This window comes from Peromyscus maniculatus, chromosome 5 (assembly GCF_049852395.1).
Source record: "Peromyscus maniculatus bairdii isolate BWxNUB_F1_BW_parent chromosome 5, HU_Pman_BW_mat_3.1, whole genome shotgun sequence".
Taxonomy (NCBI): domain Eukaryota; kingdom Metazoa; phylum Chordata; class Mammalia; order Rodentia; family Cricetidae; genus Peromyscus; species Peromyscus maniculatus.
In genome coordinates, this window is record NC_134856.1 from 82,443,765 (window position 1) to 82,461,110 (window position 17,346).

General features: G+C 38.4%; 1 protein-coding gene across 3 annotated transcripts in view; it reads left to right on the top strand.

The window, feature by feature from the left end:
* The window catches only part of Usp6nl (USP6 N-terminal like), a 144,408-nt gene that overhangs the window by 9,069 nt on the left and 117,993 nt on the right, over positions 1-17,346 (top strand). For all 3 annotated transcript variants that reach the window (XM_076572775.1, XM_076572774.1, XM_076572776.1), the window contains exon 2: positions 4,838-4,929. In XM_076572775.1, coding sequence (XP_076428890.1) covers positions 4,926-4,929 — 4 coding nt within the window. In that variant the 5' untranslated portion in view covers positions 4,838-4,925. The remainder of the gene's footprint in view (positions 1-4,837; positions 4,930-17,346) is intronic.

Genomic DNA, 17,346 nt, shown 5'->3' on the forward strand with positions numbered 1-17,346 from the left:
GGGAGTTGCTTAGGAAGGGTTTATCGAATGCCTAATAAGTTTGTATGTTGTCTTTTTTAAATTTAAGGAGTTGTGTTGTTATTATTATTATTATTAGAGACAGTATCTTATGTAGCCTTGGCTGGCCTGGAACTTGCTCTGTAGAACAGGATGGCCTCAAGTTGTTAGAGATCTTCCTGTCTCTGCCTCTTGAGTGCTAGGTTAAAGGTGTATGTCACCGTGCCAGCTCATATCATCTATTTTAGATGTAAAAACTGAACAGTAGTCACAAGTCTTGGCTTGGGAGCCTTTGAGGAAATACATTTGAGTTGGATGAAGCTTCATTTCTGACATTCCTTTCTTGATGACTCTGTGATGCTGTGTAAAGGCCATCACAATGTTCGTTCATTACTTGTCCTTAAGTTGCCAGACAGTTTTAATGGCCGTGAGAGACTATTAATAATGAACAATCCAGTCAGTTATTTAATATTGGACATTTAAGTTTAAAATTTTGTGATATTATAATTAGTGCTGTGATGAAGGAAATTTTCTTAAGCATTTTGTGGGAGAGGAGAGAAAAATGACTTTTCAACAAATAGTAATTTAGAAAAATCAGCTACTAGAAAAGGATTATAGAGGGTCACCCGGCTGTGGAGGTGAGGTAAGGCACTCCAGTGGGTGGACAGTATAACTGATGTAGCTCTTTGGGTAGCCAGCTGTTCTGCCCATGGAAAACGTCTAATCAGATCTTTCCACATAAACCAAAAACCCCGCAAAGCCCCACAGTGAAGCTTGTAGTAGAGCTGCCCTTCACTTGATTTTTGTCTTTTACTCCTAAGGAATGAGTGAGTCACTACCATTGTTTCTGTCTCCTAATTACTGTTTAGAAATTATAACTACATTTAACACCTTTATACATGTAGCTCCATGTTTATGTTACTTATATTTAATTTTCTGTACTTTTGGGACGTTTTTGTTTTTTTATATAGAATGCTGTAAAATGCAAGATTCATAAAAGACATTACATATTGCATAAAGACTAACATAGTAACATCCATTCACTTCCCTCCCTCAGCTTAAGTGACATTACCAGTCTGCTCCTGAATGACTGTGTCCTGTCCCAGCCCACTGCTGGCTTGAGGGACCATCAGCCTCATATTCCTTTACTTTTCTTTATAGTACATTAGTGTGCAAATGTCTCTAATACATTATTAACTTTATGTATTCTGTAACATTATACAAATGATTTCATGTGTCCTTGTACTTTTATAAAATAGTAGACATGACTATATATCAGTAATACTTCTGAGCCTTTTTTTTTTTTTGGTTGATATGCATACTTTGGTTGATTTCACTGCTCCATAATGCTAAGTAATAAACAGATGATGTAATTAATTCTTCTGTAGAAATTTTGTATATTGTTTCTTTTGCTATTAAAAGCAGCATTGTGATAAGTTCCCCTTCCTCTCTCTTACAGTCAGACAAACTTGCTGTGAAATATCTCTTTTTTCCTTTTTCTGATATGCTGCTGGGGATTGTGTATGCCAGGCCAGTGCTCTGCTGCCGAGCCTTGCCCCCAGCTCCATGACCATTTCTGATTACATCTTAGCACAAACATGGCGTAGGTTTTATAGTCATATCTCTCTGTTTCAGTCAGTATTTGCCAACTCTGCATTTTTAATGCCTTAATTTCCAGCCTCTATGTGCTTTACTTATATAGATTTGTTTCCTGTGATAAGTTTGTGTCTAGATGTTTGAATACAGTATTTTTAATTTGAAATTTCTTTTTGTTGTTGTTGTTGTCATCACTACCCCCCTACCCCCAAGTCAGAGTTTCTCTGTGTGGCTCTGGCTGTCCTGGAACTCTGCTCTGTAGACCAGGCTGGTCTTGAATTCAGAGACCTACCTCTGCTTCCCAAGTGCTGGGATTAAAGACGTGCGCCACTGCCGCCCAGTTTAGTTAATTTATTTTACTTTTACTGATGTGTATGTATGAGGATCTGTGTATGTACATATATGTGTATGTGTGAATGCCAGGGCCCACAGAGGACAGAAGTGTTCGATCCCCTTGGATCTGGAGTTATGGGAGGTTGTGAACCCTCTGACATGGGTTCTGGGAATCAAACTTCCGTCTTCTGCAGAAGCAGTACTTGCTCTGTGTTGCTGAGCTAGCTTGCTTGCCCCTAAAGTCAGTGTCTTTATTCTCTGGCTTAGTCATCTTTGGCTGTAATAATGTAATTACCACAAAATTTCAGTGGCTGACAGCAGGCAGCCATAGATCTGTAACCTTGGCTGAGTTTGGTATGGTTTGGTCAGAAGCTGTGACCTGTTTTCAGTTATGTGTCATTTTGGGGCCAGTAGCCTCCTTGGGTGTCCATTTCTTATGCTGCTATGCTGTCCAAGAAATGTAGGCAAACCTGGTGTTCATACAGCTTCCAGTTAGGTGTAGTTCTGCCCCTTTCCAGGAAGGCATATCGCCACACCTCCCAAAGCCAATATGTGAAAAGTAAGATAAATGCTGGATTTTGCAGAAATAGTACAAAATACTTGGTATGTGAAGTTGTGTATTTGAGACATTGCTCTTCTCCAGAGAAGGGTAACTAGGTCAGGAGAAGGGAGCCTGAGTATTTTATCTTGTGTGCTACTGCTACTGAGCCACTTGGTTGCTGAAAAAATTGACTTTGAGAGTAGGTGGGGATGGGGACTGGGGAGCAGATCTCTGTTTTGAAGCTGTGATTAGCATAAAGAACCTTGACTAGGTGACCTCACTGTGTCATTCATAAGCACATTTCTAAGAGTTGCTCTATGGGTCCGTACATTAAATTCTAATACATGCGTTGCATGTTTGTAAACTGTAAGACTTGTGTGCATTTGTTACCTCATATGGTTGTAGTATACCCAGTATTTGTAAGTTTTATTATCCTGACTTAAAAATATTATTTTTAATTATGGGTGGCTATATATGTTTGCATGTGGATATGTGCAGCCTGAGGGCAGGTGGCTGAGAAGGTCAGACAGAGTCATTGCAGCATTGCATGTCCCTTGGAGCTGGAGGTACGGATCGCTGTAAGCCACAGTAACCGAACTTGGTTCCTCTGGAAGAACAGTCGTTTTTCTTAACTGCTTGTGCCCTTATCCTAATGTTTTTGAAGATAGTATTTTTAGGGCTGAGAAAATTCTTTATGTCTTAAACACTAGAATTAAGGATTTATTTGGCTTCTTGTGGTATGGTAGGAAGAGGGCATTACATCCTGAAGGGTACTTTGATATCGTTAAAAATGTATATAAACATAGGCCTCCGGGCAAAGACTAGTTGCTTCAAGTATGAATGCACGAGGACTCCTGGGGCCTCTGTGAATGTTTTAGCTACTTGGTGCTTCTGTGGCATTTGGCTGCCTGTCCCTCTTGCCATTCAGCATGTTATACCTTAGTTTCTAAGGCGGGGAATCAAATCCAATAAATTTAATGCAGTACCATCAAGAAGTGTATTTATTGTGAGAAACTTTAAACGTGTACCTGAAACTAACGTGAGATTATATGAGATTGTAGATTTGCCACGCTACTCATTTCCGTGGGATAATTGGGTTATCTGGAAATGGTAATCACTGGCTAATGCACAGATGAAGAAGAAAGCCTGTGGGCTGGGGTCAGGTGACAGGATGACAGAACTATGATTATATACCACTGCTAACTACAGTGTAGGCAGCCTGTGGTGCGTGTACATGCTGATGCAATTTCTGCATTGTGTAAATGTGTGCTGCTTATGCATCTTACATGATCTGAGTACAGTGTATGGATATGGCAAACTCACTCTTTAAAAGTGTTACCCTAACTTTGATTCATAGCTGAAGGGCTTACTGCTTTGCTGTTTTCTTGAGTGATTTGAACAATAAAGTATCACTTTTCATGGTTGCAGGAAGTAGTTTACTGGTTTATGAAGGAAGTTATGCTAGTGTGCATTATTGAATTGCAGAGCTGTAAAATTATGTATTAGATCTAGGAAGGCATTTATGCATCCCTGTTTTTGTTTAAATATACCACTAGTACTTATGCCTCATCTAAAAATATGTTAATCAATTGAGGAAGATTTTATAATGCAAATCTTAGTCAAGGGTCAAGTGTGTTTTAGTATTCATACTCATACAAGGCAATGATATTACACTTGAATGAAAAGAACTCAGTCTAAAAATTTAATTTACCAAATATATTTTTAGAATACTTAGAAAGAATGCCTTGAAAGGCTATGTGCTGCACATAACTAAATAAATGTGAATTCATATTATGTTTATAATGAGGAAAGGGGCATCATTAGAGAAAGTTCATAGCAATAACTTTTGTGGTCATTATTTGAGGCTTATATAAATACTTTGTATGCAATCAAAATAGACTTAGCAGGCTTTATTTATCCTAGGCAGACCACTCTTCTTTTTCTTGACTTTATTAGTTGGGAATAGGGAAGGAATAACTTGAGTACTGAAGACTCAGGATATCAAGCTTTTTTTTTTTTAAATGGCAGTTACCTTCTACATAGTAAATATCTGGCAGTTGTCTTCTACATACTAAGCTTCTGTGTGGCAGTTACCTTCTACCCATACTAAGCTCATGTATAATAGTTGCCGTCTACATACTAGGTTCATATATGGCAGTTACCATCTATGTATTTTTAATTCTCAAAGTTACTTGTTTTAGAAAGAGGGACCTGTGAATTGGATGGTAATTAGTAGTAATCTTTTATATGAAAAGGACTAGGGGTTCTATAGATAGTAGGAAAAATGGAATTAAAATAATTTTCATTTCTTTTAGGAAACTTTAAACATTGGCCTTTAAAAAATCTGACTTCTTTCTCTTCTGTTTTCAGAACAGGATATGTATTCCTCTGAGAAAGCCTGGACAGTAGATCTTGGTTTAATACTGGACTCGGACAACACACAGAGACTTTTCCAGTCATGAGTAAGTGTCCTGTTGATGTAATTTCTGTTGCCTTGGGAGCATGTATAGTTTTACTTAACAAAAGAAGAAAATGCTGCTATTACGTCACTTCCTGAGGGAATAATTGGATTCTCTCCAGTGCTGTGACCTGTCTCTCTTAAGACAACGAGAGACACCTTTTGATGTTTGGTTTATGCAAAGAGGTTAGATGTGATGAGGAAACCTAGCACTAGCTTATTAGCTGACGAATTCTATCATTAGGAGCTATTGGCTTTCTGTTTTCTCCTGGGAAAGGATTCTAAAAGTGTAATAGGGCATATTGTAGCTGACCACAATTAAGAGCGCGTTTATTGTGTGAAATTTCATCCTTGAGCAATGTAATAATATGTTTATGTAAAACCACAAAAATCTATCAGTGCTTTCCTTTATTTATTCATTCATTCATCCATTCATCCATTTATTTATTTATTTATTTATTTATTTATTTATTTATTTATTTATTTATTTATTTATTTATTTATTTATTTCTGGGGCTGAGGACCGAACCCAGGGCTTGCGCTCTACCACTGAGCTAAATCCCCAACCCCTCTATCAGTGCTTTTAATGGAGCAAGAAAATAAGGCTATCTTGGACTTAGAAGATTTGAAAAAAATTTTATCTTTTCAGTTTTAAGGGGACAGTATATGTCGTATTTTCTGCTCATTTCTGCCTGTGAGCAGAACTGGGTTTTATTGTCATTAACTTCTTACTTTTAGCGTAGGAAGAAAGAATTGGGGTTTTATTCTAAATGGGCTCTTAAATGGCTGTTGGAAGCATAGACTTTCTGATTATGGAAACTCTGGGATAGTGTGAACATTTCCTTATTAGAATGTTAGTTTAAACTTGCTTGTGTATTATTTATATTGGTTGTGTTTACCTTAATATGAATTAAGGCAGCTTTTCATATTTTGTTTTAGTTAATTTTTATAGTGAAATATTTGAGTCTTTCTACTAAAGATAATTGTAGAAAGTCACCTTTTATTTAAAACATCTGATGTGTCTTTTTTTTTTTTTTTTTTGGTTGGGGTTCTTTGAATAAAGAGGCTCAGTTGCTAGAGACATTCAGGTCCAGATTCGGAAGAGGCTACGTGTGCTAATTCAGTTCTACTCATGAACTTTTGTATGAGGTTATCTCATAGAAACCCCTGCTGCAGTCAAGATGGTCATGAGTTCATGAAAATTAAGGTGGAAGTTGCAAGATTTCTAAACTTAAAAAACCTCTTGAAAATTAAACTTCTCTTTGTAGTTTTAGAGTTCTGTTAGCATCGTTGTTACATGAGTTTCTGAGGACACGTAACTTGTATTTTCATTTTCTGATCTCACTGTTTTGTTCATGCAGAGATCAGATCTTTGTGAGGTTGAAGGTGGAGGCCTAGTAGGTGGTATTGTAGCATGTTTTGTTTTTACATTTCAATGGTTAGTGTTTTATTTAAAATTAGTTCTCTTTTAAAATATCTACTAACTTTTCTCATTTTTGCTTATTCTATAGCTGTTTCCTTTCTCTCTCTCTCTCTCTCTCTCTCTCTCTCTTTCTTTTTTTTTCCCCCTATATATGCCCTTATGTCTCTGAAGACCTCTTAGGGCTTAATTTGAAGTCCTTTTGAGATCATTCAGTACTGTATTTTCAGGTTTGTGTGCAGTGAGTTTATGATTGTTGATATTGCTGCTTTGCTCATGTTCTCTGGAACTTAGCAGACACACTCTAATGGACTTTGTTTTCCTTTGATGTTCCTGCTGTCTAGATCTGTCATTGTTTCTGCCTGGCTTTAGAATTCACAGATCAGAATTGGGTCTCATGGTGACAGAGACATTTACACTCAGTCCCTGAGTCAGCTGGCATTAGGCCAGCATCTTCCTGTAAGCTTCAGCACAGTTGACAGAAGCCTTCCCATGCGTTTTACAGCGAGGAAGAGTGCTTCGCCAGTCCAGGTTTGCAGTGAAGAGCCTGGATGCTGACCCTGCTTGTATTTACAGCTGCCCCAAGATACAGCCTCCTGCTGCCTTTCCTGCCCTCGGCAGGGCAACTTCACTTGTCTCACGGGATTTTTGATCCATATAGATGTGTTAACGTGCTTTGGGGCACAGCTGTGTCATCTTCGTGGTTTGTCTTATTTCATTTGTTAAAATAGTTGTTTCTGTTTGTCTTTTGTGAGAAGCAGAGCCCCAGAGAATGAAGAAGGTCACCAGTATTTCACTGTCATTGTTAGCGTATTTCCCATTTGAGGTTATTTTAAAAGCCAGCCTTTGCTTGCCGTCCTAGCTCCTAGCGGCCCTTCCTTTCATTCCCCATTCCCTTGCCAGGCGAGCCTGTTGCACTTGTAACGTGGTCAGTGAACTTCAAGGTTCATCCGCTTGTAGTTTTCTTTCTCTGGTCCATGTGCTCTTTGAGGGCAAACACTATTTTTGGCATTTAAGTACTTAATAAATCTTACAGATTTTTGTGTCTTTAGTCTGTGGTAGTGCTTCTGTGTGTTAACATTTTTTAGATAAAATTTGAGGTTTTCTTCTAAGAAGACTGTGTAGAGGGTGGCAGAAGAGAATACTTTGGGTAGATGGAACAGTGTAAAAAAGTCAGGTTGACTCCACAGGTGCACTGAGTGGCTGAACATGCTAGCATAGAGACAGATGGGAAGGGACGTTGGGAAAGAGAAATCTAGAGGAGGGAAGTCAGGCTCCTGGTCCTTCACATTGCAGCTTATGGTGTTAAAGATTTCAGTTACGGGAGTCTGAAAGATTTCATTGTGGAGAAATTACTCAGAAAAATACATGCTTTTATTGTAAATTTATAAAGTTAGTTACCTAGGCAGTATTTGCTTTTGCTAACTTGTTCTTAGACTTTGGTTCTTTTCAACTTTCTTTGAATCAGACTTGGTTACATTTCCTTTTCTTGACAAATTGATGCTATTATGTAGAAAAAGAAGTTGTTCTTGAATAGACCACCATAATAACGGCAGTCCTTCTAAAAGGAGTGTTACAGTAGTCATCACGTGCTGCGTTTCTAGGGGGTTCTAAATCTCAGAAGGTGGGACTTGAATGTAACAGAAATTCTTGTTTTGAAAAAACAAAATCCACATGGAAGTATAGTTAAAGTTGAAAAGGTAGTATCATATATTATTAAAACCTAGATGGAATTTCTGAACCTAGATGTGGGTGAATCATTGATTATTAATGATTATTTTCTTTAGTATTTATGTAGGTACCAGAGGAAAGATTGGATATTTGGATGTGTGAGCAGCTTTACCTGGCAGGTTCCCCAACTCATGTCACGAAACACATAGAATGTAGTAACTTTTGAACAGCACATGGGTTAAATGGATGAAGGTTAGAGACAACCTACTTTGATACTGCAGGCCTGGCCATCCTGTGTTCTCAGCAAGGGATGCTTTTCTCTGTCTCCCCAGGATTAGTCCTGAAATAGCAACTGGGATGCCCCAGTCCTGAGGACTTGAAAATTTGTTGAATGCTTTTTCAGCTCTCATTCTTGCCAATATGTATTCTAGTAAATTCTGAGCTGAGTACTTGTGATGTTATTATGACATTGTGAATTTCATTGTGGATTGTTAAATTGTTATTGCTTTTTTGTATTTTCATAGTTCGCATTTATTTAGTTTATTTTATCATGTAGAGCCAAAGGTGAAGTGAGGGAAGTGGGTATCTTAGATGATTATAAATATTATAGCAAAGAAAGCTGCCATACCTGGCAGTGTTTGTGATTATTTTGATGGGCATGTGTAAAACAAACAAAAAAAAAGGCACACAAATAACAGCAATTCAGTTATGCTTAATTTTCTTTTTCAAAGCTTCATGTTGAAACCCTGTTTTCTCTATTTTTAAATTTTAATCTCTGCTGTATTTTATTTCACTTTCGTCAGGAAAGTTTTATTTTGAAATTAATGACTTATGTTTTGTAAGTAGTTTGGATGTCAGTTCCCTTCTCCTCACTGGGTCAATCAGGAGTGCATGCTGTGTGTTGGTATGTTTGATCCTGCCCTTTGGCCTACATAATGGGATGCATTCTTTTTTAAAGATCACTTTTGCATAGGAAACATCTCTCATTCAGCTGAGGAAAAGAAATAGGCCTGGTATTTGGTGTAGTGTAGTGATGGTTTTCTAGCAGAGTGGGAACAGTTTGCTTTACTATGTGTTTTAGCAGATAATGTTATAAATCAAGTAGATCACTAAATCCCTCAGTGATAGCTTAGGGATTCTGCTAGTCTTGGTCATGGAAAAATAAGCAGTAATAGGTACTTTCCCTACATATTGGTTAACAGTTCTGTCTAGAACAATAGTCTACCTAGAAATCGAATAACTGCATACCTCAGAAGTAGGCTAGAAGTCAAAAGAAAATTTAAATTGACTTGTATTTTAAACACTGGTGTATCTGTCTTACCACCGAGTAACATCTTCAGTGTTGCTGCAGTGATTCAGTGTAAGAGATGAATCTGTAGATGTTTGGGGACTTTGTAGATGGCAGTTAAGGGGGGAACTTGGTTTTGTGGGCAGGGGAAAGTAGGGTGTGTTAGAGCCCCTGTTGAGAACAAGGGTGGTAACCAACCGGGAGGAGCGCCAGCAAACACTGCTTCTCAGGAAGTGAGTGCTGCTGGCTTCTGAATGAAACGCACTTCATTGTGTGACTCCGCCCACTGAGTGTGGAATGCACTCAGTTTTTAGCTGATTTTTCTTCTTGCTGTAGGAAAGTAAGTGAATAGCTCTTAATTTGAGACTGTCAAGACTAAATAGAGCCAAATGCAGTTTTATACAGTATATTCAGCTGTGATATTTTAAAGTTTTTAGGAGATAGCTTAATTTTTGTTTCTACTTTTGATACTTTTACCAAACTTAAAAGAAAAATTGTAAAAATAGTGGCCCAAATTCCCATCGACTTTTGACTGAGATTTATAGTTGTTTATATCCCGCCCGCCCGATTTTCATGTCTACTCTTTCCTTCTTTTCCTCTTCTCTCCTTCTACATTTATTTGTAATTAAAGTGTTTTTGATGAAATTTGGTTTCTTTTGATTAAAAGTCATTTAGAGTTTTATCATAAACATAAATCACTAAAGTAGTAATAGCTTTTCCAGCTTTTAAAATTACCTTATTAGTTATAATTGCAAGCCATTTATGTATTATTTCTCCAAAGCTACATTATTTACCACTTTTTGTAGGCCTGCCATTTAGAAAAATTTTTAGACATACAATATATTACAAAATGTATACAAATTAGATATATGAATTAACTTCAGTAAAATATTTTGGAATAACAGACATTAATGACTTCTTTATAATAGTTTTAAGACACTTCCTTTTTATTATTTATTGATTTTTTTTTTAATCTTTTTCGAGACAAGGTTTCTCTGTGTAGCTTTGGAGCCTTTCCTGGAACTCACTTTGTAGCCCAGGCTGGCCCTGAACTCACAGAGATCCGCCTGGCTCTGCTTCCTGAGTGCTGGGGTTAAAGGCATGAGCCACTACCACCGCTATTTATTGATATTTTCATGTGTGCATATTATGTGTTTCAGTTAGATCACTCTATTCCTTCTCCTCCAGCTCCTCCTTATTTCCCCCCACTTTCTCTCCTAGCTTCATCTTCTCTTTCTGTTTAAACCCAGAGTCCACTTAGTGCTGCCTGTGTGTGCCTAGGTGTAGGACCATCTCCTGGAGCATGGCTAGCCTCCCAGGGGCTGCATCCTTAAAGAAAACTGCTCCTCCCCACCCCCAGGCAACTGCCACTTGTCAGTAACTCCTCACATACAGATGGGGCTTCATGAGCCCCTGTCCTGTCCGGGCTGGGATTTTTGGCTGGTCTGATCTTATGCAGATCTTGTGCATGCAGTCCCAGCCTCGGTGATTTCATGCGTGCAGTGGTCCTGTCGAGGACAGTCCATTCTTAAGGGGACTTTTAGCATTCTATTGAGAGAGCAGTTTCACAATGGCAGTCCTCTTCAAGTTCTCAGAGCCCCAGGAGCCTGGGTTGGAACACTTCTGCTGCTGCTGACTAGCCTTATTGGGTAGGGCACATGGCTTGCTGTCGTTAATTGCCTGCCCATTGCTACTACTTACCTGCTGGCCTCCAGCTTTACTTATTTGTAAGTATGTGGATTGGAGTGGATTATTTGGAAGCCTCGTACCTCTGATATTTTTGTGATTAGACTGGTGGGAGGATTTTTATTCAGTTATGTCCTGAGGAGCATGCCTGGCTATGCCCTGATAGGCTTTGTAAGGAAACACAGTGTCAGGGCTTGGTTGGGGGCCTGTGTGTGTTGTTCCACACTTGTGTCCTGGCTGCTTTCAGAAGTTCTTTGTTCCAGATTAAGCCACATGTTCTCTGGTTCATTTTATTGGTTCTCTTGACAGTCAGATTTTAGAGGCATATATTTCAAATTAATACTTTTTATTTTCTCTTTCATGAGAGTTTGATTTTTGTGGTTCCTTTCTTGAGTCTGTGATTAAAAATGATGTAACATATAGAAAAGTTCACATTTCCTTTTTATTAAGTGCTCTAAAATTGAAAATAATATTTTTCACTTACCAAAAGATAGTGGACAGGATAGCTGAGGAAGTGGTATCTGTTATATGGCCTGTAATAAGCAAATTTATGATTGGCATCCAGCTTTTATTTTTTTATCTAGCAGCTGGCCAGCTGTGTTATCACTTGCTTCATTTCATATAAGTAGACATTTCTTGTCAAGGGAGCTTGCACCGTCTGTATGAATGAAGAATGTCTCCGTTTTCAGGACTAGGAAGTTGGTCTCCTAACTTCTGTCCATCTTCTCCAAATTGATATAAAATGGTATTTTGATATTATTATTTTTTTCTTTTTGGAGAGTCAGGGAGAGTAAATTTCCTGTGAGAGAAATTCTTTGTAGCTGTATGTAAGCTGGAGGTTAGAACAGGTCACAAATAGAATGAGCAGATCTAGTTCTTATTCCAGGGATCCACTTGCACTTCAGGCTTTGAGCTACAAGTTAGTGGGTTTTGTTTTTTGAATATATATCGTCTGTCTGTCTATTGTGTGTGTGTATACATATGCTGTATCAAGTGTGGGAAGGTCAGAGGACAGCTTGCTGGAGTCAATTTCTTCTCCTGCCGTGTCTGTCCTGGGGATGGCACTCAAATCTTCAGGCTTGGCAGTGGCTTTACCTCCCGAGCCACACAGCTGGCCCAAGTTTGTTTGTGTATTTGTTTTGAAATGGAAATGCCATGTCCTTGTATTGTGACTATGGCCCAGAAATTAGGAAGTCAAGTGAGAACAAAACCTCTAATGCAGTGAGTCTCAACCTGTGGGCCATGGCCCCCTTTGGGGGTCATATGACCCTTTCACAGGGTCACATATCAGATATCCTGCCTATCAGATATTTACATTATGATTTATAACAGTAGGAAAAATATAGTTACGAAGTAACAACAAAAATTTTATGATTTGGGGTCACCACAACATGAGAAACTGTATTAAAGGGTCGCAGCATTAGGAAGGTTGAGAACCAGTGTTCTAATGGGTTACCATTCATTCATGAACTCTGTAGCTACACAAGGTTATTTCCTTTTCATACAAAGAAAGCATTTAGGTATTAAATGTTAAGAGAATGTGAAAGATTATGGTCAGATAATACTTACAAAGATTTATATCAAACTATGGAACATTTGGAGCCATAATATCTTTTTTAAAATAGACATGCTTTAGATTCTAAAAGAATGGAATGGAATGGAAATGGAATTGATGTTATGTATTAGTAAAGTTGACACTGTTCTCTAGTGCCTTATTTGAGGTCTTCACTGGTTACCTTTGTTATGGTCTTATAAATACAAAGCAGGAAATACTTGCTTGTGTATGTCTGGTAAAAATCAGGTACGTGTGTGGATGATGTTTCTATGTAAACTAGCAATAGCAGACCCTGTGTGTCATCCTTAGTGCTAGCTTTATGTTGTCTTTTTGTGATGTGTGAAGTCTTCTGGGTCAGCTCTGGACCTTTCTTGAAAGGGATTTCCCTGTGGGGGTGGAGCACTCTGTTGGGAAGCAGAGCAGGGAGCTGCTCGCTGGGCTCTAGATTTCTGTCTCATTTAGTCTCCAACAGTAACACCATTTCTTCTTCAACTGACTAAACAGGATTCAGATTTCTTGCATAAAGAAATAATTTACTGTTCTGCTTTACTAAGTGTCTAGTTTGCTTTTATTACAAAGCTAGGAAAAATGTAACAAAATATTTCTAGAATACGAGGTGACCTTGTAAAGAGACAATATTTGGCTTTTATTTAGATCCCTTTTAGCAGAATTGCTGTTTTGAATTAGGTTAACAACAATCTCAGGATACTATTGAATAAATCCTCTGATGTTCTATGGAATAGTTATGTTCAATGTAATTGCCATATAACAATAAAATAGTTATAGAGATTAATAAATTGAGATTGCATCACTAACTTTCTCATAAACTAGTGTCTCTTTGAAATAGAGTAAATAAATGTGAAGACTGATTCCCAAATAAGATTTAGAAAGTTATTTTAATATGAAGTTTCAGGTACTTAGTCAGGTATAGGTACAACTTGCAAAAGTTTAATAATTATAAGGTATAGCAATACCTAGAAAATTCTTTTGGGTATTATAAAAATAAGCAAACAATTCAAGTATATAAAGTTGATAACATTGAGACACATTATACTATAACTTAGCTTCTTAAAATACTTTGAGTCATGATGTTTGGATTTTTAACATAAACTTTAAGGACGAGAATTAGGATTTTGTGTAAATACAGATTGTATTTTTATTTTAGTGTCTATAATGAGGGTCTACATTATATTGCTGCTGTGTTGGTCTTCAGAATTCAGCTGAGAACAAGAGACATAAGCTTGGCCTTTTAGAGCACAGAACTAGAAGGGAAGACAGAAATGACACTAGAAGCTTGGGATTGCTCCTAGAGGGAAGGAAACACAAGCGTCCGTGAGAGCAAGAGCCTGTGCTCAGCAAGGGCCTATGCTCAGGGAGGCCACAGGACCATGTGGGGATCTTACTCAGCTTCAGACCTTAGGAAAACAAGAAGAGGGAGCTGTGTGTGAAGACCTGCTATCTAGAGACAGGATAAGATTAGGAAATACGGGAAGTTCAGCTTTGGTAGAAGTAGGTGGATGAGAAGAGAGGGTGTAACTTTCCTGTGGGGAAATGCTCCACTTGTGTCTCACATTGCACTTTTTTTTTTTGTTTGAGAGAGTTTTGGTGCATAACTGGGCAGTCTGGAGCTTTCTGTGTAGATCAGCTTAATCTCTAACCTATTGAAATCCTCCTGCCTCTGCCTCCTGACTGCTGGGATTACAGTTGTGGACCACCATGCTCTCAGCCCATTCATACTTTTTATTTTTAAGATATATTTTATAATTTCCTTATGTTTATATATGTGTTTGTGTCTGTGTGTCTGTAGGTGCTCATGTGTATGGGTGCCCATGGAACTCAGAGAGGGTATCATGTCCTCTGGAACTGGAATTATAGGCATTGTGAGCTACCCAATATAGGTGTTGGAAACTAAACTCTGGTCCTCTGGCCAAGCAGTGTCTTAGAATTCTATTGCTGTGAGACCATGACCACAGCAACTCTTACAAAGGAAAACATTTAACTGGGACTTGCTTATGGTTTCAGAGGTTTAGTCCATTGTCATAACAGAGAGCATGTTGGCATGCAGACAGACATGGTCGTGGAGAAGTACCTGAAAGTTCTCTAAAGTTTTATATATATATAGGTCTACAGACAGCAGGAAAAGAGAGACTCTGGGCTTGGAATGGGCCTTTTGAAATCTCAAAACCTACCCTCAGTGACACACTTTCTCCAAATAGAGCCACTCCCTGGTGACCAAGTTCAACTGTGGGGACCATTATCATTCAAACCACCACAAGTAGCAAGTGCTCTTACCTGTGAACCATCCCTCCAGTACCTGCCCTTCATTTTTAAAAAAATCTGATCCAAAGTAATCTACTTTATCTTCTTCACTTACTTCTGCATCATTCAAATATATCATAGTAGTACTAAAATAAATATTGAGTTAGAAATGTCATTTGTAAGCCCATTCTGAAATAAAGAAACCACTTCTGATTTGCAAATGATCTGATATTGTTGAAAATAGTATATATTTTCTATTTCCTTATTCATAGTGTTATCTGTTAAGGATATTGTGGGTCGTCTCCTTTCTCGGTTGTATTTATAAGTTAGGGTCACTATAGATTTCATTAGGAAAATGACAGAGATGCCTTTGGCTGTTGTAGAGACACTTCTGTGTATACCATGTATATTCACACACTTTCGTGGTGTTTATGGAAGTAGTCGTTATAGTAACATGCTTTATATATATATGTTTGTATGTGATCATTTGATCTGAACTGTGATGTTTTGTTGAATTGTTTATTTCAAGACTATAAACATGCACCTAAATGCTTTTTTTTTTTTTTAAATAAATATGTTTTTGTGTCAGGTGGTGGTAGTGCACATCTTTAATCCCAACGCTTGGGAGGCAGTGGTCCGTGCAGAGCCAGGCGGATCTCTGTGAGTTCAAGGCCAGCCTGGTCTACAGAGCGAGTTCCAGGACAGGTACCAAAACTACACAGAGAAACCCTGTCTCAAAAAACAACAGACAGACAACAACAACAAAAACCAAAAAAACCCAAAGTTTTTGTGGTAATGAACTACAAAAAAGAAATGTTGATGTTTATTTGATAGCTTTGATAACTACATTAGGCTCAGAGTGCCTGAATGAGTTTTCTTGTGTTGTTGATTTTGAAAATGAATTCGTATTTAAATTTCCTTACTATGAAAAGAAAATGTCTTTTTCTTCTATATTTGAGTGGTGTTTACTTATATGTAGTTTAGAAAACTCAAAAGAGAAGGTTAGTTCTATGTAAAGCGAGACCTTCAGAAACTCAAAGTATATTAATTTGGAAATTAGATTTTGTTCAGTTATAATGCACTATGTATGCCCTAATTTAATTCACGCTTTTCCATAGGAGTAGGTACATTCTCCTGCTGTCCTGTGCTTGCAGGAGTCATCTTCATTGTAATTCACTAAGTACTTTTACAGTTCAGCATTTCATGCCAGTTTCTTAGAGACTGGGAAGAGGCTGAACATCACTGTGATAATGCAGTGGCGCGGACCACTGCATGTTAGGTGTTAGACATCTTGTGTGAGCACTCCTGCGATAGTGCAGTGACATGGACCACTGCATGTTAGGTGTTAGACACTTTGTGTGAGCACTCCTGTGATAGTGCAGTGACACGGACCACTACATGTTAGGTGTTAGACACCTTGTATGAGCACTCCTGTGATAGTGCAGTGACACGGACCACTACATGTTAGGTGTTAGACACCTTGTGTGAGCACTCCTGTGATAGTGCAGTGACATGGACCACTGCATGTTAGGTGTTAGACACCTTGTGTGAGCACTCCTGTGATAGTGCAGTGACACGGACCACTGCATGTTAGGTGCTAGACACCTTGTGTGGGCACCGCTGTGATAGTGCAGTGACGCAGACCACTGCATGTTAGGTGTTAGACACCTTGTGTGGGCACTGCTGCGATAGTGCAGTGACATGGACCACTGCATGTTAGGTGCTAGACACCTTGTGTGGGCACTGCTGTGATAGTGCAGTGACATGGACCACTGCATGTTAGGTGCTAGACACCTTGTGTGAGCACTGCTGCGATAGTGCAGTGACATGGACCACTGCATGTTAGGTGTTAGACACCTTGTGTGGGCACTGCTGCGATAGTGCAGTGACATGGACCACTGCATGTTAGGTGTTAGACACCTTTGGGCACCGCTGTGATAGTGCAGTGGCATGGACCACTGCATGTTAGGTGCTAGACACCTTGTGTGAGCACTGCTGCGATAGTGCAGTGACGCAGACCACTGCATGTTAGGTGTTAGACACCTTGTGTGAGCACTGCTGTGATAGTGCAGTGACGCAGACCACTGCATGTTAGGTGCTAGACACCTTGTATAAACATTAATGGATATTTCCTCTAAAATTACCTGGTTGTATATAGTCAGTAGTTTAGTAAATTTTTAATGTTGTGGAGATAAGTTGGGAAAATATTTTGTTTCTTGTTTGTGAAGCATTGCACATATTTATGACAGTTTCCACTGAGCTACAGATTTGATGACTTCTTTGCTTTTCATAAGAAAAATTAATTTCTTTTCCTGTTCCCCTGTTTTTTGAGACAAAGACAAACTAATATTCAAACTGGCCCTGAACTCTCTACCTTCAGCATCTCAGGTATACATTTCCAGATGTGTACCACCCTGTCTGGCCAAGTATTGCCTTTTGATGATATATTTTTAAAGATCAGTTTTAGCTGCTAATTAAATAGGTTCTTCTGTTTATAAGCAATTGTTGTTTTCTGTTCTGAACTTATGTAAGAAGAAGATGT